The 21,186-nt window shown below is 54.7% G+C and overlaps 1 protein-coding gene across 6 annotated transcripts; it reads right to left on the bottom strand.

The window, feature by feature from the left end:
* Positions 1–148: 148 nt before the first annotated feature.
* Positions 149–21,131, bottom strand: PIP5K1A (phosphatidylinositol-4-phosphate 5-kinase type 1 alpha). Of its 6 annotated transcripts, none has more exons than XM_032204413.1 (16): positions 21,116–21,131; positions 13,477–13,511; positions 12,639–12,728; positions 11,199–11,329; positions 10,669–10,786; positions 10,292–10,444; positions 8,844–9,143; positions 8,074–8,279; positions 7,335–7,418; positions 6,327–6,375; positions 5,884–5,968; positions 5,426–5,563; positions 4,891–5,020; positions 3,846–3,926; positions 1,237–1,321; positions 149–694 (listed from the first exon to the last, which is right to left on the bottom strand). In XM_032204413.1, the coding sequence occupies exons 3-16, from the start codon at positions 12,726–12,728 to the stop codon at positions 692–694; spliced, it is 1,653 nt and encodes a 550-aa protein (XP_032060304.1). In that variant the 5' UTR covers positions 13,477–13,511; positions 21,116–21,131; the 3' UTR covers positions 149–691. The 6 variants fall into 6 exon arrangements, with proteins under 6 accessions (XP_032060304.1, XP_032060307.1, XP_032060306.1 ...); XM_032204416.1 differs by having other exon boundaries at positions 1,237–1,344; XM_032204415.1 differs by lacking the exon at positions 21,116–21,131 and adding an exon at positions 18,035–18,155.
* Positions 21,132–21,186: the final 55 nt, after the last annotated feature.

Here is a 21,186-nt window from a genome sequence, read left to right on the forward strand (position 1 = left end):
ACGACTGCCACCGGGAGCAGGTATCGGGGAGAGGGCTCCTTGCGGTCAGCGCCCCTCGCTGCCTCTCACCCGGGGCATTTTCTGGTAGAACACCGAGAAGCTTATTTATTAAAAAAGAATGACTATACTGCAGGACTAAAAAGAAGTGATATGACTGAATTCAAGGAAACTTTTAAATTAAAAACTCGTTTAAAATACAAAACAAAACCACACTGCTCTGTCGCAAGCTGCCCCACTGAGCTTCTAATGCCCGTTTCCCCCCAGAACTCGGAAGAGTTGCCTGTTCTTGCAAGGTTTGTGGTGTTGGCATCACAAGTAGATAACTCCCTGAAAGTCAGATCCCTTTTCCAGAGGCCTTCAGCCCATGTGGAGCAGCTCCTCCTCCTCCCAGCAGCCTGCTTTGCTCCTGCCAGGCTTCAAAAGCAAGGAGGACAGGGGGGACACAGCGGCGCCTGATGCGCTCTGCGGTAAGGAGACTTCAGGCGTCCTGAGGCTCAGCTGTGCTGGCCCAGCCTCATATAACACTACCTCGCTATGTGTAACCCAGCCTTCCAGCTTTTAGGTTTCAGTCCAGATAAAGTTTCTAAAAAAAGAAAAAAAAAGTCAGCAACGGGGGCTGAAGGTTTGTCAGACTCCAGACCACGCAGCGCACAGAACCATCTGCTTCCATCGCAACGGCCTCGGTGTTGCCTCACTGAAAAGAGAAAAGAGGGGAGATGCTGAGGAAGAGCAGCAGAGATTTCCTGACTGGTCTGCTGAACTTTCTCCACCCCGGGAGAGGCAAAGCAAATGGGGATGCTGAGCTCACTCGTGGTCAGGCTTTCCCGAACCAATGCCTTACACTAACACAGGAGGGGCTGTGAGTGTGTCCTCCCCCGCTAGGACAGCAAAGTCTGGGTCAGCTTCACCCACTTTTATCTCTGCCGCCCAACCCACTCTTGGCCCTTGGAAAAGAGGAATGTCTCTGCTTTGCCTCCCACCTTATCTAATGTAAAGCTTTAGGGGTAGCAGATTATCACTAAGAGGATGAACAGTGCCCAGCACAAGGCAGACCGAGCCGTCACATACCGGAGGAAAACGAACACGTGTTTCCTGCTCCAGTCACTTCTCACCCACCCAGCTCCACGCCTGCGCTCCCAGCACCTCTGGGGAGCAGCAGAACCAGAGCCACGTAGCCTGTCACTGCCCACCCACCTACAGCCCTGCTCGCACCCTCCTCAGAAGCACAGTACTCACAAAGCTTATCTCCGTCTCCTGCAGGTCTTCAAACTGTTCCCTCAGTTCTGAGGAGTGCTCGGGTATTGAAGGCCCTGGGGAGCCGCTGGGGAAACAGAAGGGGGAGACCTGTAAAGCAGTTTATAAGAATGAGCTGTCAATAAGTCACATTTCTTGGTTGCCCTGCTGCACCCAGCACACTGGAACATCCCAGCACGTCACAAAGGCTTTGTTAGGCAGGTTTAGTACAGTCACAGGCAACACGATCCTTGCAGGGCCAGGCACCTGAAACAACACCTAGAAAAATCAAGCCCCCAGTCCAGGTGACTTCATACATCAGGAACAAGCACTTTTTGTCAGCAATTCTTCACACAAGTCCTCAGGCACCTCATCAACAGGAAAATGCTCGCGGGTGGAAACAGTCCAGGGTCAAAGTATCCACGAAGCACCACAGAACAGCAAGCCTCAGCCTCTACAGGCAGAGGCACCTCTATTTGAAAAAGCCCCTGGCAAACCTCTTGTGCAACGACTGTGAGCTACGTCGTGCTTGCAGGATGCATCACTGTGTGCACACAGCGCCTGTCAGGACACCGTGCACAGAGAAAAGGGGCCGGGCGTGCGTGCGTGTCCTGGAACACTCACTTGAGCCCAATATCCCTTGTTATATCCCTTGTTATCTCCCCATTTCTTTCATGAACCTGCAGAGATAAACGGCCACCACCAGCTGGCCAAGGAACACCAGCTCCCAGCCCGGGTCTTGAGCCCTTCCCCACTCGGGGCACGGTGACCACGGCTCCTCCTCACCCCTGGGAAACACACGGGCAGCAGTCGGTCTGTGAAGGCGGATTTCACTTAGCAGGCACGGCTCTCCTGGCGACCGGGGGCTTTAGGAGCACCTCCTGCAAGCATCACCCAGGGCTTGGCAAAGCCTGCCCTCCCCGCTGGGATGCCGCCGCCTGCTGCCAGAGCACAGAAGCACCGAGCTGCTCAGTCCTCAGGCGGCAGCACTCCACGCAAACAGCCGCGCATCGGGAACGCCTCTCAGCCGTGACACCAGCCGTCCTCATCAGGAATGCAGAACTCCACCTCCCTGCCTGATCGCGCTCACCTATTTGCCTGCTTACTCTGAGCTGCTCTGGCTTCAGCTCCCCCGGAGTGCTCTACCTGGCGACTCTCTGTCTCTGACCTAGGCAGGATGATCAGTGTCAGTCGCCGTGCATACAGCCCTCGAGGCTGGGCTCATTAACCCTAGGCAGCGGGATCGATCACAGCGCTCAGGAGAATAACGAGCCCCTCTAAAACACAGACCGACAACCCCTGGAACTCCTTGCCAGGGACGCGGGTCAGCAGCTGCTGCTCACAGCAGCACGTGGTGCTTCAGCTCCTCACCCACCGCAACGCTTCTGCCAGAGGCTAAATGCCAGAGCCGGGCTGCAGCGGGGCCGTCCCAGCCCACCTTCCCTTCCCAGAACCAGAGCAGGCTGCTGGCGGCCCCTTGCATACCGAAGGAAGTCTTCCTCCCTCGTTCAGCATCACGCCCTCCTCTGCAGCTTCAGGGTTTGCAGCCAGCAGGTGCTCAGCCCCAGGATGGGGGCGGTGGTGCTGGAGCAGTCACCGGGCCCAGCCCAGGCAGCCGGGCAGGGAGAGGCAGCTCCGCCAGCACCCCGTGGGCCCCCGCGCCTGCGCGCTCTGCTCACCCACCACAAAGGGCACGGCTCCAGCACACAGGCTGCACGCAGAGGGTGCACGTGGCCACAACAGGGAGGCAGCCACGAGGCTGTGCGAGCACCCCCAGGAAGGCTGAGCTCCTCCTTAAAGGCAGGATCCTGCCTGCCCCCCCACCTGCTCCTTCAGGTGGGCTCCCTCCCCTTCGCACAGGGCAGGGATTTAAGAGGTCACCCCCCCCCCCAAAGAGTGGTAAACACCCCACTAGACCAGCTGATTCTGTAGAGAGGGAAAATTCCTTTTTAAACCCTTTCAACGAGTTACGTCATTAAAAAAAAAATCAGTAATTTGCAAATTGCTTCCATTTTCAGGGTTTGCAGAGCTTTACAGCTCTCCCACAACCACACAAGTGGATTTAAGCCTCTGACAACACGCTCAATGTGGGGAGCTCACAGAGCCTAAGGCCCTAAAGATCCCACATGGGAGAAAACATTAACCTGTTCCCTGTCCTCGATTTCAGTACCTCTGCCTGCTGACACTTTTTTTGCTGGCAGAGAGTAAGCGAGCACGTGCTCGTGTGCCTGCAGGGTATGGGAAGCGGTGTGCTCAGCCCCAGAGGCACTGGGACAAACACAGATGGGGCTTGGCACCCGGGGAACCACCCAGGGCTGAGCTCGGAGGAGCCGCAGGTCTGATCCCGTACACCAGACCACAAACAGCGTCAGAGCCACGAGCTGCAAGGACTCCATCTGGAGAGGTTTTACCACCGAGCCTCACAGACACACCGAGGACGGACAAGTCTTCGCACAGGGACCCACCCTGCTACAGTACCATGTTTTGGGAGCAAATCATACAGAAACTGTAACCACTGGCCAGCAAAAAGCACCAGGCCAAATCTCCAGGTACCTCTCCCTGAACACACCCTCCAGACAGAAGGTTTCAGGCAGTCTGGGTCCTCCCCTCACCTAGGCAAGAAGATGCCGGTAGCTGCTCTAGTCAAATCCTTTGCTGAGCTGTCAGCTTTATGCACTTGTACGCCCACTGACCTACGTAGAGATTGAAGGAGAGAGACCTGCAGTTAAGTGAAAAGAATGCCTCAGGCATGCTGATGTACTGGAAAGGAGCAGCTCTGGTTTCGGATCCCTAATGAGAAGTTTCCAGGTTTTACAGAGAGAATAAAAGGTGTTAATTACAATTTTATCTCGTTCTCCTGCAGCTCTGGACAGAGCAGCACTTTGATCAGTGCCATGATGCAGGACAACGTGTCAGGAGTGATGAAGATAGATGGTTTATGATCGCTTCCAAGGAAGAGAAGTTAACACCTCAGAAAAACTTCTGTGCAAGGGATCGTTCTCTGACCACAGCTCCTCCTCGTACTCTTCAACCACTTCAGCAACACACAAAACATTCACAGGCAGCCATCCTCTCCCTCACAGCTCTCCATGCACTTCAGTTCCTGAGGTATTTTGCGCTGTGCCTGCACACAGCCCTGCAGCCTCCTTCCCTGAGGAGCTGCAGGAGCTCCACGCTCTCTAAATCACTAAGTGGTGAGAGAGCCCAACGCTCTGAGAAGTGCAGCAAGGCAGGTGGGTCACTTTCAGTACCATCCATCGCCACGTTCAAGTTCTTCAAGTACATCCTGGCAGTGCCACTTCCACCAACTCACTTTAACCAGCACAGTTATCTCAGCTCCAGAACAAAGCCATTAAATACAGAACGCACAAGGGACTAAAAGCCACTGGTACCCCCACACAGCCCAAGCAGAAGATGCAAGATCACATTGTCTGCAAAAGACTGCACGCAGGAACGGTGACAAAATGCCCCCCCGAACATGCTTGAACTGACAGAACTGAACTTGCTCATCACCACAGAAGGACCACTCAAACGGGTATTTCCGCAAACATGCCAAAAAACTAAGCACCACAAAGCAGCACAGAGCCCCCTGTGGCTCATGAACCTGACTCACAGGAGCTGCTGGCCTGCCATGCACCAGAACGGCGAGAGCCTTACCTGTTTGCAGGCGAGTTGAGGCCTCCACTGCCCAAGGAAGAAGTGGACAGGGTCGTCGCGACGGAATCGCTGTTAGCTTCATCTACTGGCAGAGTCCTGGGCAGGAGATCTGGACGACCAAGGTGGGAACCTGAGTTGAAGCACAGACTGTTCCATCACCAGAACACACTAGCCACGGGTCAGGATCTGAGCTGGATCCCATCCGAGACATCTAAGACATTTGAGCACTGAAAAAACAGCCCTGCCTTCAGTTCTCTGTTTGGAGTCTGACGCTCCACAGGCCTGCCTAGCCCAACTGACCTAAATCCCATGGCATGTGCTGTTGGGAAGAGACCAGTCACCTGAGACTGCTGTACAGCCTCAGCCCAGTTTCTGGCACCTATGAACCCAGAAAACAGACCCTGCCCCTAGCAGGACTGCAGAACCACACGGAGGCCTCTTGCACAGCTCAGGAGGCAGAAAGCTTTGATTAGACAAATACAAGCTGAAAAAGAACTTTGCTAGGATTTTTTTTTTTTTGCACCCAGGTACCAACCTTGCTCTACATCCACCTCTGTCGTTACTTGTGCTTTTGTCTCACATGACATATGTGACTGGAAAGGCACTCCTCCCTGACAGCTTCGACGAGGAACTGCGGTGCCAGAACGGCTCTTCTTAGAAGGGGATGGCTTTACTTAAAGACAAAGAACAAGGCAGCACTTTAGTAACACCCCATACTCAGGAAGGAGTAAAAGACCTGACACAGCAACTTTCCAGTGACAGAGACTGGAACAAGGGCTGTACTCTGAAGGAATATTTTGATGGAAGAAACAGCTCCTATAATGTCACATTTGTGAGGCAAGAACAATCTAGGTGGAAGAAAGAGGTGACATAGCACAGCAGACTTCCTAGAGGTCTTACATGCTGTCATTCACCTTCCCAAACCACAGCTGCTGCACAAGAAGCCAGAAACAATGGCAATTGCCAGGGGTACGCCTGCACAGAGGTACTTACGTGGTATTTTCTTGAATGCTGTGTTGCACATGAACCGTTGGAATCTTTCAGCATAGAAGCTGGGTCTGTGCACAGACACAGTGTCCTAAAAGGGATAAACATTAACACGTGAATCTTAATTAGTAAGGGATTACAGTTAACATGAGCTTCTTTCCCACTGCTAACCTTGACACATGCTACATTGGACTAGGAACAGTCAGGGGTTCTCACAGTGCCAAGAGAGCTGTGAGAAACAGATTAGAGTTCTGCCTTACATACAAAGCAATCGATATTTGTTAAGAAATAAGTGGATGAAAAGCATTAACAAATCTGACGCTACCTAGAAAATACTACTTTTATTTTAAAAGGCAAATACACATGCTCCTTAGGAAACCAGGATCCTGTGCGCAGTGAGCTGGTATTATTGAAAAACCATTGAAACAGTGGAAGTTTTTACTCCTTACCCCATCGTGTACAAGGGCCTTCCAAGAATGCTCTAGCTTCTTGACAAATCTGAAAAGGAAAGAATTCAGAACAATTTTCAAACCAATCCACGTATGATGTAACGCACACTCATTACTGAGCCTGCCTTTGGACAGCAGTGGCAAACACCCCAAACAACTGACTACTCTGGCTTTAGATTCTCTTCATTGTCCCACTCTGCAGCTGCCGGGGCTGCCCGAACAGCTCACTGTCCTGCACTGCTTTCCTGTCCCTGCTGCACGGTCCCAGGCTTCCTTCACAACAACTTTGCTCACTGCATCTGTCCGAGAGGTGACTCAGCTCCCTAATTCAGCAGAAAACTCTCTTTGCAGGGTGAGTGAACGGAGTGACCCTGAGGGAGGGTTCAGAAAGCACTGGAGTCAGCACTAGGCAAGAGAACTAGCGCTGGGCCATCAGCACAGCCGTAGTAGAGCAAGACCTGTGCCCTCAGAGCTTGTTGGAACAGCACCTCGCACCTCGTGAAACCGCAGCTTCAGTGTTTCGGGGCAGAGTTGGGGGGCAAGCGGAGAGTTTCAGAGGCGTAATTAACACGGATAGTTAACTCGCTGACTTTTAACAGACTCTGTATGTATGTAACTTCCTGTATATTGTATTTGAATATAAATAGAAGGTAAGCCTTATACCTATTTTTACTTACATAGGGAGAAGTGGTTATGGCCATTTTAAGCCACCACTAGTTTTTCCCTCGCCACTTCCTGCACAGTGCCTGTGCACAACAACCACAGCATACAAAAAAAAACACTTCATGAGAGTAAATCCATTCTGGGAACATGAAATAAGCATGGTAAACAAGGCCTGGAAAGCGATCCCCAAAAGCCCAACTTCAAGAAAATAAAAAGAAATGAAGGTGGTTAATAAAACACGTTTTTTTCTTGAAAGCCAGTCCTGACAAACAAGCAGGGACAGACAATGCTGTGAAGTGATTTTCACTCTTGGGTGATACGCAGCCATTACTCAATGTCTCTTACCTGTAGGACTGCAGCACATCGATGATGCCAATGTAAAGGAGCAGTCTCTCCCCCTTCGCATTACGGGCTGGAATGCCTCCCATCCTAGAAGAAGACAGAGCACAAACATGAAACAGGGTGTTCTCACACCCTGCTGCCTCTCTCAGGCTGCCTGGCGTGGGCTGAGTATTATGTGAACTATTTAACAAGCATCAACACGCAGGAGGCTCCTCCTGTTCAGCTAACAAATTGGGGAAAACGAATCAGAGCAGAACATTTCAGTAAGTTCACTCAGCCTCCCGAGAACTGCCCCCCTTTCCTGTCTGTATGCCAGTCTTACTGAAGATGAGGATTAATCCCAGCTCCTTTAGGAGAAGAGACCAAGCAACTGGAAAGAGCACCTACCACCATCCATACTGAAGATGGCAACTGGACTTTACGAGCTCTTAGTCTGATCTAACAAAGCAATCACTATGCCTCTTGGAGACAGATGGATATTAGCTATCTGAAGCTGCCAAAAACTGGTGAGCAGAGAACTCTCAAAGCCACCTGGAAGGCCAAAAGATCTTTTGCACATTAAGGAAGGGAAGTCAAAGCCAAAGCTAAAAGCACAAGAAGATTTGATATTGAGAATTCTCTGTCCAGCAATCCTACAGAGCCCAGTCTGCATCTAAATGAAGTCTCCATTAGGCAAGCTTGGATTTTACTCCTCACTCTTGACAGTACCTCAGTGAGAACAGCAACACCGACACGAACTTACTGGTCATCAGTCTCTATGGTGCCACCTCGCCGGGCCTCTCCTTGGATGGATTCCATGGCCGTGGAGTAGAGGGCCTTCTGGGCAGCGGGTCGCCGCGTATCGGCCTGAGACGTCCCATCTGCCAACGCGTGCTCTCTCTGTGCCAGATCAATGTTATGGATTGCCACGAGCAAGCTATAATCCATGATTTTAAAACTCTGCAGGACCTGGGCAGAAAGTCAACGAAGGCTCATTCAGTACTGCAAGCCCAGGGAAACTGTCAGAGCAGACATTTGCAACAGTGCAGTCAGCATTTCTGCCTAGAGCCCCGAGTGTATAGAGGGGATGACTTTTAATCCATTGCTTGTGCACACTCAGCTCATCTACAGATGCCAAAGGGAGTTACAGGAAAGCCACTGGTATTCCTCCTCTGCAGAAAGGGACCAAAACCTGGGGATACCACTGATTTTTGCATCGCTGCTCAGAGGCAGCTCACAGCTTGAGCACAGGCTCAGTCAAGTCTCCTGCCCCTCTCCCCAGATCCTGCCCTGTTCCACAGTGCAACCTGAGCAGAGGGAGAGGAGACACTGCTTCTGTCCTCTGCCTCTACATACAGAGCTGTGTGCAACTGGGCTCCAGGTCTTCTTGTCCACACCACCATGAAAAAACAGGTTCTCTAGTCAACACCCCTGGTAGAGACTATGAGAATGACAGCTGCCACCCCATTTTTCATGGAAAAGGCTCAGAAAAAGGAAAGATCTCTCCATACTACTCTTCACCCCTCCACTTACCAAACAGTCTCTCTGTAACGTTTTGCACAGAGCATTATACATGTCTGAGTCTAAGAAGAGGCCATCAGGGATGTCCTGCATAAAATCCAAGTCCTTGTATGTTGGGAAGACCTTCTCCCGTTCCTTCTGGGATGCTCGGCGTTTGTAGGTGGAGCCCTTCAGGTCGTATTTCAGGTGCATTTTCACAGAGCGTGGCAGAAGGTTGTTCATCACAACAATCCGAATGTTTTTGCCCCCAGCTTGGACACAGTATAAGCCATAAAACTTTGGCAGCAGCGTCCTTGGGTTCTGGTTCAAGTTCTAAAGTGCCAAAAACACAAATACCTTCAAAGCCATCCTGGTTATTCACATGCTATGCAGAGGATTTATTTGCTCCTTCCTGTGCTTCTAAGCTGAAATGGAAATGGCAATGATTCAAAGCCATCACCAAAGAAGCTAAGAGACATGATCAGGTGAGCATGGGGAACAGATGGGTGATGCCTACTGCTAATAACCTCTTTGCAAAGCTGAATGGGTCAGATAAAGCTTGTAAACGCAAAAGGAATTTGCTGCTCACTCACACAGAAGCTAAGCTGGGGAGGCCGCAGGGCAAAGGATGATCTTGTGCTTAGCCATTTTAAATTTGGCACTTAGGTCAAGCTAAGTACATCAGGACAAACAGATCGAAACTGTCATGGCTGTGGAAGACATTAGACAGAATTTTGAAGATAAACAACGTGCTTTTGAGGTACAATCAGAGCAAAAGTATTTGTGGGTTCAGAAGCAGTTTAGAGAATTCAGTTAATGGCTCCAACAGCATCAAAAGTCCTAAGGCACTTCTGTAAGGCAGGGCTGTCTCATGGCTAAATTCCCCTTTACAGAGGTGCCTTGAAAAGGTCAGGCTGTAAAAAGACATGAAGCAGTCAGATCACACACACATCATGCTTCAGGGTGGGATCCGATTTCTCTCCAAACTAAAAAAGCCTTTTTTTCCTGTAACTGCTTTCAGAAAATTAACATGCCTTTACTCCCAATGCTGCTGCTTCCATATACAGAAACCTAAAATCAGAGTTCTACAGCAGAATACTTCAGCTTTGTAGACAGAACCAAGCATAATTCTGGGAAGGGAAACGTAAGTACAAGGCACCATTGGCGTAACACTGCAGAAAGGACAGCTCACAGCAGCTCACAGCTGGTCACAAAGCCTGCAATCTTCTACAACCACCCAAGTCACTATGTGCAACGCAAGACTCCTATCTCAGTCTTGCGGTACCTAGGCACCCAAGGTTTGTGTCCTTCAGTGACTGTCTTTGCCTCTGGACAGTTGAGACAAAAGCTGTCAATCCGCTGAGGCACAGACCAAACCTCCACTCGCATCTACCAGGCAGCACGTAGCATTTTCTGTCACATTTGTACACAAGGGGGACACTTCCCTAGCTTCCAATGAAAGCCTCACCCCAGTGCCTTACCATATAGTAGCCAGGCAGCAGCTTCTGCAAGAACTCAGCCTCTTTGTGCTGAACTGTTTTGATGATAAACTCATCGTCACTGGATACATAGAAGAGGGATCCGCTGGCCCCGGAGTTAGAAAGTTCGATGAGTGGCTCACTACAGAGCGAGTACTGAGGAGAAGAAGATGAGAAAGCAGAGGTGAAGGAGACATCAACGGGAAACTGCAGTGCACAGGCTCTTCCTTTTAAAGATCAACAGAGTCAAACCCCAGGGTCACAGACAGCATCCAGCGCTGTGCCTGCAGAGCACTCTACAGCTCTGAGGAGGGGAACGAGGGCAAACATCCATCACAGAGCGTGCAACAAATGGGAACCTGGTACAACCAACACCTTACCAGATAGTCATCAGGTCGGATCCCAAACAGCTCCCGGAAATAACGAAAGGCCACTGGAGCGTAGGTTTTGAACCGAAAGTCATTGTAGTGATGAGCCGGGGTCAGGTTGCTCCCTTCACTGATCAAGGACAGAAGGGCATAGAGGTATTTGCATTTGTCAGGTTTCTTAAGAGACTACCCAAAAAGCAACCACCCACTGGCTGGCTGCCTCTAACACACTCAAGGGCTAAAAAGCACCCACCCAGGAGGGACACAAGGATGCACACACAACAGCAAGCCTGCAGTTGTTCACAAGAGCAAAGATGCTCACATCTGGGGAAGAGTTGGGCCTTTTCAGAGACAGGAGGTCAGGCAGGTGTCAGAGCTGGTCCATAAGCAGCACATGGTGCGGCTCTGCTCAGGAGACCTGTGCTCACTCCTGAAATCAACTGCCCAGGTTTGGTGCCGCTTTCTAACATGCGAGTAAGGCTAGGAACTAGTGCTGCTACTCACTACCAAAGCACGACACAGAAGAGAAAGCAAACACTGACCTTGGGAAGAAAATACTTTCTACTACGTAGAAATCTTGCATGAGAACATCTCTTTCAGGTTTGGTGCTCAAGCTTCCAACTGTGTGTGTAATGCCCAGCTGAATGGCACCTTTCAAGGCAGATGATGTCGTCTGGAGGGAGAGACAGAGAAAATGAGTCAGGCAACACAAAGCAGCAGACTGGAAACAGGAATGAAAGGAGTTAAAAAGAAAAGGGAGCCCCAAGCTTAAAGCAGCACTGTTAAACTGGGGTATTTTACACCCATTAGTTCCAGTTAGGGTAGTTTTACACCTGCTGGTTACAGCTTCCTTCATTTCCTTCCCAACGACCTGGATGCATTGTCCTATGGCAGTCTGCTCCAGAGAGAGGGTGCAGGACTGATCAGGCCCCAGCATGCCACGATGACAGGACGTTGAAGCTGCTGCCAAACCAGTGAATAGCCCGCTCTGCCAGAGCGCCTCTACATCCCTGATCACATCCTGCTTGACTCCTGCACTCTACCTGAGCTGAAAAGGACTTGAACTATCAATACCCAGCTGGCCTTCAGAAGACTGAATTCCATTTCCTCCTCCCACAGTGCTCATCTCTATAACCTGCAGTCAGAGAAGAAAGTCTGTCCCTGGAAGTTTATCTCGTTCCCCTACGAATAAAGACACATCTTGTCACCTTAGCCTGCCAGGTCGTGGAGCTACACAGTTCAAAGTCTACCCTTCCCCAGCTTGGGCAGACTTAGGTCTTCTACGAGGCAAGGCAGGCAGGGCCAGCACACAATGCACACTTCTGTCTGCTGCTACCTCCTTCCTCTGACCTTGCCAGGTCGTGGCTCTTTAACCTTAAGCAGCTCACTGTCATTTAAAAATACACAGCAAAGACATGAATCTCACTCCTGCATCCTGTGCACGAGCTGTCCGAGAACAATGCCAGACTGTGCTCTTGTAACAGCTACTTACATCAAGAGTCCTCTTCTGTCTGCACAGTACATGATCTCATCTCAGGCCACTGAGACGTGCTTCAGTCTAGCTCATGCTAGGGGCTGTTTTCCCAGCACAGCCCAGCTGAAATCTGCTCAACACCCCCACGTTACACGGCCTGTCAGCTCCCAGAGCACAGAGATCTGAACTTTGCTGTAACGCCTGTTGGAAATGTTGATGCTGCAGAACAGGTGCAAGTTGGATCTGTGTACAGCAGCTCACGGACATTTCACTTGGCTTAAACATACAGCAACCAAACCAAGAACAAGATTCAGGGCTCGTGACCCAACTCGTTTGTGTTTTTTTCCTCAAGCTAAACAAAGCTCAGCCCCCTGCGCAAGAAATCATTGCACATGAAAGCATTTCGCAGCTCAGCACTAGACCAGACCTGGGAAACGAGCATTTCATTTTTTTCATGTTTTTATTGAAAACAACAATACTCAAGTGAGCTGTGCAAGAGAGCACCTACCTTTTTATAGGTAGTCTCGCCTGTGGAATCCACTCCTCTGTGCCCTTTTTTTATTGTCTGTGAGCCTGGCTGGCCTGAGGAACCTGGCATCTAGGAACAGAGTAAAAGATGGTGAGAACGAAGTGTTCACGATCTCTCAGAGGCCCGTGGCTGCCCAGAACTGCCTGTCCTTAGCTCTGCTGTTCTCAGAGCTGGAAGCTGTGTGCTCCCTGCTGAAGGCCCAGGCCCCAGCCAGGCCTGCCCCGGGAGCAGCAGCGGCACTGGAAGGCCTCCAGAGAGCCGACTGACTCCTGCCTGACTGAGGCCTAGCCCGAGGGGTCTGCTTTCAGCCATGGAAGACATTTTTGGGTTTGTTTTGTAATCGCCATCATCACAAACCCATCAGCTCTAAGGGAGTTTGGCCCAACCCCAGCCAGCCACCCTGCTGTTGCCAGTAAGGCTAATTCTTTGAGGAAACAGCTCAGGAAGGCTTCGAATTCTGCTCTGATTCACGCCCCAAGAACTTGCTTGACTCATTCTCTTCTGTTTAAACACATGCTGTTGTTAGCTGGTGTTTCTCAGTCAAAACAACCCGAATGTCTTGCTCTTGGCAGAATACCTACTTGGTGTTTTGGTAGCACAAGAATTGCTCGGTCCCAAGCTGGGTTTTTAAGGGCAGATTCTCTTCGTAAGGAGAGATCCTCTCATTTCCCAAAGGAATATTTGCAACTTACTGTACTTACCACTGCCTGGCTTACCCTTGTCTGCTCTCTGCAATCTTATTTAAGTCTGAAATTGGGCATTTTGAGCCTTCCCTCAGAAGTGATTCTCTTGGCCAGTCTGTCCATCAGAAACTTACCTCAGGGGTGAGCGATTTTTTGAAAGTAGATGATCCTGTCAAAACAACAAAGGCAAACTCAGAAAGAGTTAATCATTATCACGCATCACAAAAAAAAAAAAAGCAAGACACAGCGCCTCGCTTCCAGAGATTTCAGGCGTCTGAAAAGCACTGACTCATGTTTGATTTCTTCCCAGCTTCTCCCCTTACAGCAGCGAGGGTTTTTGTCAAGCCACAAGGAAATGCTATTTGGCTCACTGCTCACCCCTCCAGACCCTGCCTGCGCCCACACGGCAGCACAGCCACGGGCTGGGGTCTGCTCAGCCAGCTGGACCCCAGCACCCCCCCTCCCGGGGGACCCCAGCACCCCCCGTCCTGGGGGCCCACGCTGCCCAGGGCCCGGCGGTTGTTTTGCCAGGCTGGGCACGGCCACACGCAGCCCTCTTGGTGCTCCTGCGCCCACCCACCGCCCGCACGGCCCCTCCGCGCTGCGGACAGCCTGGCGCTGCCAGCTCCTCCAGCAGGATTTGCATTGCAGCAGAAGGAGCGGAGGCACTTAGCAGCAAAACCCAGCAGCCTTCTGATCCCCTTATCGACCGATCAAAGTTCTCATTTCCATACATATTAAACAAGAAAACAACAACACAACAAATGCATGTCATTAAGCAAAGCACAGCAGGACTGCCCCAGCCGTCCTGCCACCTCTGGGCTCCCTTTGAAGCCGGGCGCTTTGTCCCGACGGCTCCGATGCTCCGGGTGCTCCCCCAGCCCCAGCCCCTGCCCTAGCCCGGAGCCAACAGAGCTCAGCTCCATCCCCTTCCAGCACAGGAGACTGCGCTGCCTCAAGGCTTTTGGCCTTAAAAATCAGAATCATTTAGGTCAGAAAAGACCTCCAAGATCACCAAGTCCAACCATGCAACTTGCCAAGATCAGTCAGGATGCAGGGACAGGGCGAGCATCCCGGGCGCTGCGACGCAGCACTTGTTCAGCAGCAATTACAGCCTTCCTTTTTTAAACAAGTATCTGTAATTATGTAAATTGAAACCTCTAAAAGCCCCAGGATTCAAGCAATCCCGAAGCAGCACCACCAGCCTCATCACCTTGGAGATTAGCTGTGTTAATATTTAATCATCCGTGCGAGGCTGTATTCCACCAGGATTTAACTACGGCTCCCTCGCCGCAGGACCCGCAGCAGAGCAGATCTCTGCCACGCTGCCTTCATCGCACGAAGCAAGCGCTCCGAGGACGCAAACCAAGCCTCGGTTCAGAGCCCACGTCCCACGGTCCCCCCAGCAGCACCACGAGCAGTGAAGGGATCCGAGAGGTTAATTCTAGACAAAGCAAACAGAGCAAGGTTAGCTGGTCCCGTCCAAACCCCAATTCCCTACGTCCCTAAAGGTTTCCCTTTCCTCTCGCTCATGGCAGTGGGGCCGATCCCCGGGGCAGTCTCAGAGCACCCCTGGGAGCCCTTTAGGGAAGCAGAACGAAGCCGAGGCCGAGGCTGCCTGCCCTCCTCCAGCCTCAGCCGTCCGGGAGCCTCATCAGCAGCAATGGGCCAGAAATTCATACATCCAGGGAACAGATACTAGAAGAAAAGCTCAACAGAAGCTGTGATGATGGCAGCTCATCCGTCGGTTTGCACAAACGCTTTGCTGCGGGAGCACGGAACAAGGCACACGGGTCAGGTTCACACTTCACTCCTTTGTCTGGCACACGAGCATGCTAATTTGCCACAGCCGGGACAAATCCCCACTCGGCTCTATTTTTAAACAGAGCCGCTCAGACAAATTTTAGCTGCGCTTCACATTTTAGACGAAAATAAAAAGTGAAAATGTTAGCACACCCAAACACATCATCAGCCCAGCTCTCCAGCGCCTGAGCGGGGCCAGCCGAGCGCCAGGACACGTCACACTGGCATGCGCTCCCCTTCCTCCTCCGTCCTCCTGCTAACTTTAGGGTTTTGTCTCACCCCAGCAAGCAGCCAGCATGGGAGAGGCTGCAGTTAGAAAAAAAGCCGGGCTCTCCCCAGAAAGGTACCGCTCTGGGTGCTCAGAGTCAGGGAGCAGCAGAAGAGCAGCCCCACGCCACGGCTCGCCACCTGCTCTGGGTGCTCCGAGGCACCTTTCCACCTGGCACCCCCAAAAAGCCTGTCGGGATCAGCCCCACAGGACCGCAGACGGACGTGGCAGGGAGGTTGCTTCTCTGCAAAGCACAGGCCAGGCAGAGCTGAGAGCAGAAAACCCGGCGGCAGCAGCGCTGCTGGCACGCACAAAGGCACCGAGCCGCCAGGGTGTCAGGAGAGCACTTCCACAGCACGTGTCAGTAAAACAGCATTGGGTGAGGGGGGAGCAGCCTTCCTCTGAGCTTGTTTAGAGAAAAACACCGAGTTCTGTCAGTCCTCGCAAGCCAAGACAGTTATGTAAGGTGGCATTTTGCTGCTGGTTACTGGAGAGGAGGAAACCATGCTTTATGCAATCCGTCTACCTCTTCGAAATGACTTCACCGAGCAGCACAAAAAGCTGAGATCTATACAAGGAAAAACAAAGAGGTTACACAGGGAACCGATACTTCAGCTACTCGAAGAAACTGCAGGTGTTTTTCCCAAGAAAGCACAAAAAGAAATAATATTTTCCCTAGCTAAGGTCCAAACTCCACAAGGAAAACGCCTCGCTCCTGACCAAGACCCCTTTGTGCAGAAGCCACGCGAGACAAAAACCCTCCTGTGGCTCCAGAGGAGCCCAAATACCCCAACCCACACCCATCAGGGCTGCTCTGAGAAGCTGCAGCAGTCGGGCCCGAGCCCGCAGGACCCCCTGGGACCGCCTGCACAGCCCCCAGGGACAACAAACACTTGCAGGCACTTGAGCTCGGCCAGGTCGGCGGTGAGCAATGCTCTGAGGCTCTGCGTCGATAGCTTTGTTCCAATAGATGGTGTTAAGAACATTAAACCAAACGCATCAGGAGAGCTCGTGACCTCAGCCTCTAGACAAAGAGCTCCCACGTGCTGGCTGCAGGCTCTCGGGGGTCTCTGCTGCCACCGTTTGCTGGCAGACGGCAGCCCCGGCCGATGCCCGCGCCGCCGGTACTGCCCCGGCTCAGCGCGTCTCCCTCCTCTCCTCCGCTCGCTCCACGAGCCTGCTGGCTGCGGTGCAGGACGCTCCTCGAGTTGCTGGATTCTGCTGACGTGGACGCCGCAGCGAGCAGGGGACTTGCTGGGAAGAAGCCCAGGCAGATAGGGAAGATGCAGACTCCGGTAATTTTATCTGGGCTCTTCTCGCTGTTTTGCAGGAACAGCAAATGTGTCCTCGAGCTCCCTTCAGCAGCAGGCTGCCAGAGGCTGTCTGGGGAGGTCGGCATGCCCAGCCTGCAGCAACGAGGCAGCTTTTTACTCCAGGAGGCCAGGCAGAATCCAAGCCATGCGCACAGCCCGGCTCCGCAGCTGCACGGTGCGAGGTGCCCAGCGCTTTGTAGGGACCGAGACAAAGCCAGAAATGGATGAAGCAGCAGCCTGCTCTGTCCTGCGTGCTGCCCCAGGCTGGCAGAGGTGGGCACAGCTCCCCGGGATGGGGCTGGAGCCTTTCCCCATCACCTGGGGGCTGCTGACATCCTCCTGGTGTTTCGCCATCAGGGGCAGGTGGCTGTCCCCACAGCCCCAGGCAGCGGCACGCTTCGTGGCAGGGAGTGTGGGGGAGCCACCGGGGCTGGGAAGAAACCCATTCCCCTTCGCTTCTCACCAGCGCAGCTTGACCAAAGCCGGGTGGGAACAGGAGCAGTGCCAAGCAGACCCCCTTCTGCAGGCACACGGAGGCACGGCTCCGTCCTGACCGCCAGCCGGTTCCTCTCCACCGGAGCAGGGCTGGCAGACGGCCTCGGGCCTTGGCGAGGAGCTCCGTGCCCTGCCGTGCCCCACGGGGACAGCCCGGAGCAGCCCGCACCCACACCGCTTCCCAGGCAGCGACGGGAAAGCGGCCACCGTGCTGTTCCACGACCTGGGGCTGCGACGGTGCCAGCAGAAAAGGGCCGGGAGCAAGGAGCAGCCACCAGCTGCCCCAGAGCCTCCTGCGTTCCTTCCCCACCGCCCCTGGCCCCCCAACCCGCAGCCCTCTGGCCCAAGCTGCGCCCTTCTGCTCCCCCCAGACAGGGGCTGGAGGCCACGCTGACGTCTCAGCACCGCTAACGAAGCCCAGCGAGCTGCCGGACCGCCGAGTGCTCGTTTTATTGCTTTTCCTGATGCTTCAGAGCAAAAATATCCCAGGGGAGGAGGAGCGACAGGATCTCAGCTTTCCCAGCCGCATTCCGGGGCGGGCTGCAGCGTTTGCTGAAGGCGTTTAGCACCTGCGACCCGAGGAGCCCTCAGACAAGAACGCTCCCTGGGATACCTGCTGGAAACTCCTGCCCGCAGCCGCAGGGACCCAGAGCCCCGCTCCCGGGCAGCTGGACCTGCAGGCACAGCCTCTGCCACCTGAAAACCAATCCCGCAGCTGCCCCGAGCCCACTGGTTACAGCTCGGCATTACCACACGTCTCCACGAGAACACTGCCACGATTTACAACTTCACCTGCTCCCCAGCAGCACCTACACAAGAAACGTGGAGTCGCTGGGTTTTCCGTGGTGCTGGCGGGTTTCACAGGCAGCTTCAGGGCTGTCAGACCGACGCTGGGGATACAAACCTTCACAGCAAAGGCTAAAGCGTTCCTCCTGCAGCTCATCCTGCGAGCAGTGCTGAGGGGTGCTGCAGAAACAGCCCCTGTCCCGGGGCAGCGCCGAGGGCCTCGCTCAGAGGCACCAGGACCAGCACAGCCCCTGCGCTGCGCCCCGGGCCTCGGGGAAGACAAACGATAGTTCTCCAGGAGAACAAAATGTAGGTCAGGCGCGAGGGATCCCCCGCCCCGGGAGCGCTCTGCTTTAAGCAAGGCAGAGCCTGCAGGGACGTGGCGAGGTCGCACGTTTAATCACTGCACTCGCACAGCGAGCGAGAAGGGCCGTGAGCGGCTCGCGCCTCTCATCGCACTCCATCGCAGGGCCCCCGCGCCAGCAGCTCTTCAACGCCCCGGAGAGGCGGCTTTTACTTCCCAAAGGGGAATTTGGACACCTCAGGAGGTGGCACCACGGCTCCCTGGTGCCCCCACCGAAGCGCACGGCTCCCGCTTCCTTCCTCGCCGCTGCTTTGCTGGATGAGCTGCCGGAACACAGACACACTTGGCGTTACTCAGCCGAGCCAGTGCTCATCTTTGTTCTCTCCACGGCGATCCTTTGTCTCCATCCTGAAGACGAGGCAGCTTTGCCCAGGGCCAGGGCACCACAAGCAGGTCCCACAGCCACCGGCGCACTCCCGGCAGGGCCGGTGACAGCAGGACCCAGCTCACGCTGCCGACTTTCGACAGGCACCGAGGCCTCCTCAGATTCCATGAATGTTTGTCAAGAAGAGACTTTTACAACAGAGGCGAGACTTGAAGTCATCTGACGTCCTATTTTAAGCCCGAGGATGATGAGCCATTCAGATGTTTCTGTTTAATCAACCGATCTTTCCTCCCGCGTGCTCGGTCTCGGCGAGGTGGGCCCGAGGCTTTGTCCCCCTTGCAGGCACCGGAGGGGGGGAGCTGAGGCTCTGTGGGTGTGCTACGCCTCCAGCGCGGGCTCGGGAGCCTGCTCTCAGCTCACTGCAGAGGTGTCGGCAGGATTTTCCTGCCCACAGAAGTGACTGAGCCATTTTGAGAGCGATTCTTTTGTCTGTGGATGTCAGGGAGGGGCCTGAAGCCAGGGTGACAATGAACTCTCAACTCTCTCAGATCCGTAATTACAAAGCAGTCGCTGCACCGAAGGCACAAAGAAGCAAACAACTGAAATCCCACATTAGCATTTTTGGCACATGCTGCTTCAAAGTGAAAGCAGCAAAATGAGAAATCCTCCTGGGTGTTTCCCCGGGGAGCCGAGCATGCGGCAGGGCAGGGCCACAGGAGAGGAGCAGGGGGCGGATGGGAGGAGGAAGGGTGGGACTCGAATCCTTCTCGTCCCCTTTATTTCAGCTGGAAGAGGCCGGTAGCTGAGTAATCAGCCCCCAGGGCGAACCACGCCGTGTGCCACTGAGGGTGGACAACAAGCCCTGGTGGGGCCCGGGATGGGTTGAGGTTTACCATGGCGAAAAGCCTCACATCCCCACGAACACCATCCCCCTCTGCCCGCAGAGCTGCTCCCCCTGCTCTCATCGAGCTTCACGCAACGGCCCCGAGGCCAAAGCGAGACAGCAGAGCGAAGCCCTGGTCACCTCTGCAGCCCGGTGCTTGCTCACGGCCCTGATACCACACGGAACTCACACCCGGCCAGACCAGCGAGGGCCTCACACTGCCAGGACCGTGGTGACAGCCAAGCCAGGCCCAGGCTCGGTGCAGGACGCCAGCCCCAGGAGCTCTGCGGGGTGCCCATCGCAGCTCCCCTGAGCCCCTGCTCCCAGGGAACTGCCCCAGCTTGGGGAAGGGGGCGAGCGCCCAGAGAGGGGCCCCGGTCTCCCCAGGACGGCGCCAGGGCTCAGCGCCTGCACCGCCAGGGATGGAGCACGGCAACGTCCCGCACGTATCGCACACGTCACGCAGAGGCTCTTTCATAACTGGGATTCGAATCCTGTGGGAAACGCGTTAGCCAACACCTAGCTACCTGGAAAGCAAACAATGGCAATTATTCCAGCAGGAAGGGAGAAGAGATTTACTCGTGCACTTGCATATTTTCTGCCAAGTAAAGCTCTTGAAACCCTCTGAGCCCTGCAAGCTCTCTGGAGCCGGCTCCTCCTCCCCAGGTCAGGGGACAGGCAGAGGGAGCATCTCCCGTTCTGGAAGGCAGCCCCACAGCGGGGCGAGGAGAGGACCCCAGGGCCTGGCCCCGAGCTGCCCCAGCAGAGCTCCAAGCAGTCTGCCCCTCCTCCCAGAACCGGCTTTATGGGCCCAACAGGTCCTACGGCTCCGCTGCCCGCTCCTGAGCTGAACGAAGACCAAGCAGGGATGCCAGAGACACGTTTCCAAAACTGCCTGGTGTGAGTGGTGCACGGACCCGGCTCGGAAGGTAGAAAATCCGACAGCTGCACCCGTCGCTGCCGGCCGAGCAGCGCTTCAGCAGCCCCGCTGTGACAATCACGGTCGGTTCCCTTACGGGGCGCCCAGCAAACGGCCCCCAAACGCTGCTACAGGAGGGCAGGGGCAGGGCCAGGCCCCCACCGAGCCCAGGCTCGCCCCGAACGCCCCCCCCCCGCCTTTCTTTTCTCCCCCCCCCCCGTGCTGTGACCGGGGAGCCGAGCAGCTCCTCCGCGGGGCTCCGCTCAGCTCCCTGCGTGACAGGACACAAAAACCCCGCGGCTCCCAGCGCAGGGACCCCGCCAACCGCGAGCTGAGACCTGCCCGGGGGGGCCCAGCCGCGAGGAGCGGGCCCGGGGGGGCAGCACGGGAGGGGGGCAGGGCCCGGCCCCCGCCGCCAGGACGCCCCCGGCCCCCCCCCAGGCCCCGGGGACCGGGCTGAGGCGCGGCGGGGGCGGGGGCCGCGCTCCCCCCCCCCCCACCCCAGGACCGCCCCCACCCCAGGACCCCCCCCACCGGCCCGGCCCGGTCCCGGCCGCGACCCCCCAGCCCCTCTGGGGTCCCGCCCCCCCGCCCGGCCCTCCCCGGTCCCCCCGTACCCCCCAGGCCGCCGCCGCCGCTGCCGCCCGGCTCGGGCCCCGCCGCCGCCATCTTGCCGCTCCCTCTCCTC

Source organism: Aythya fuligula, chromosome 28 (genome assembly GCF_009819795.1).
Source record: "Aythya fuligula isolate bAytFul2 chromosome 28, bAytFul2.pri, whole genome shotgun sequence".
Taxonomy (NCBI): domain Eukaryota; kingdom Metazoa; phylum Chordata; class Aves; order Anseriformes; family Anatidae; genus Aythya; species Aythya fuligula.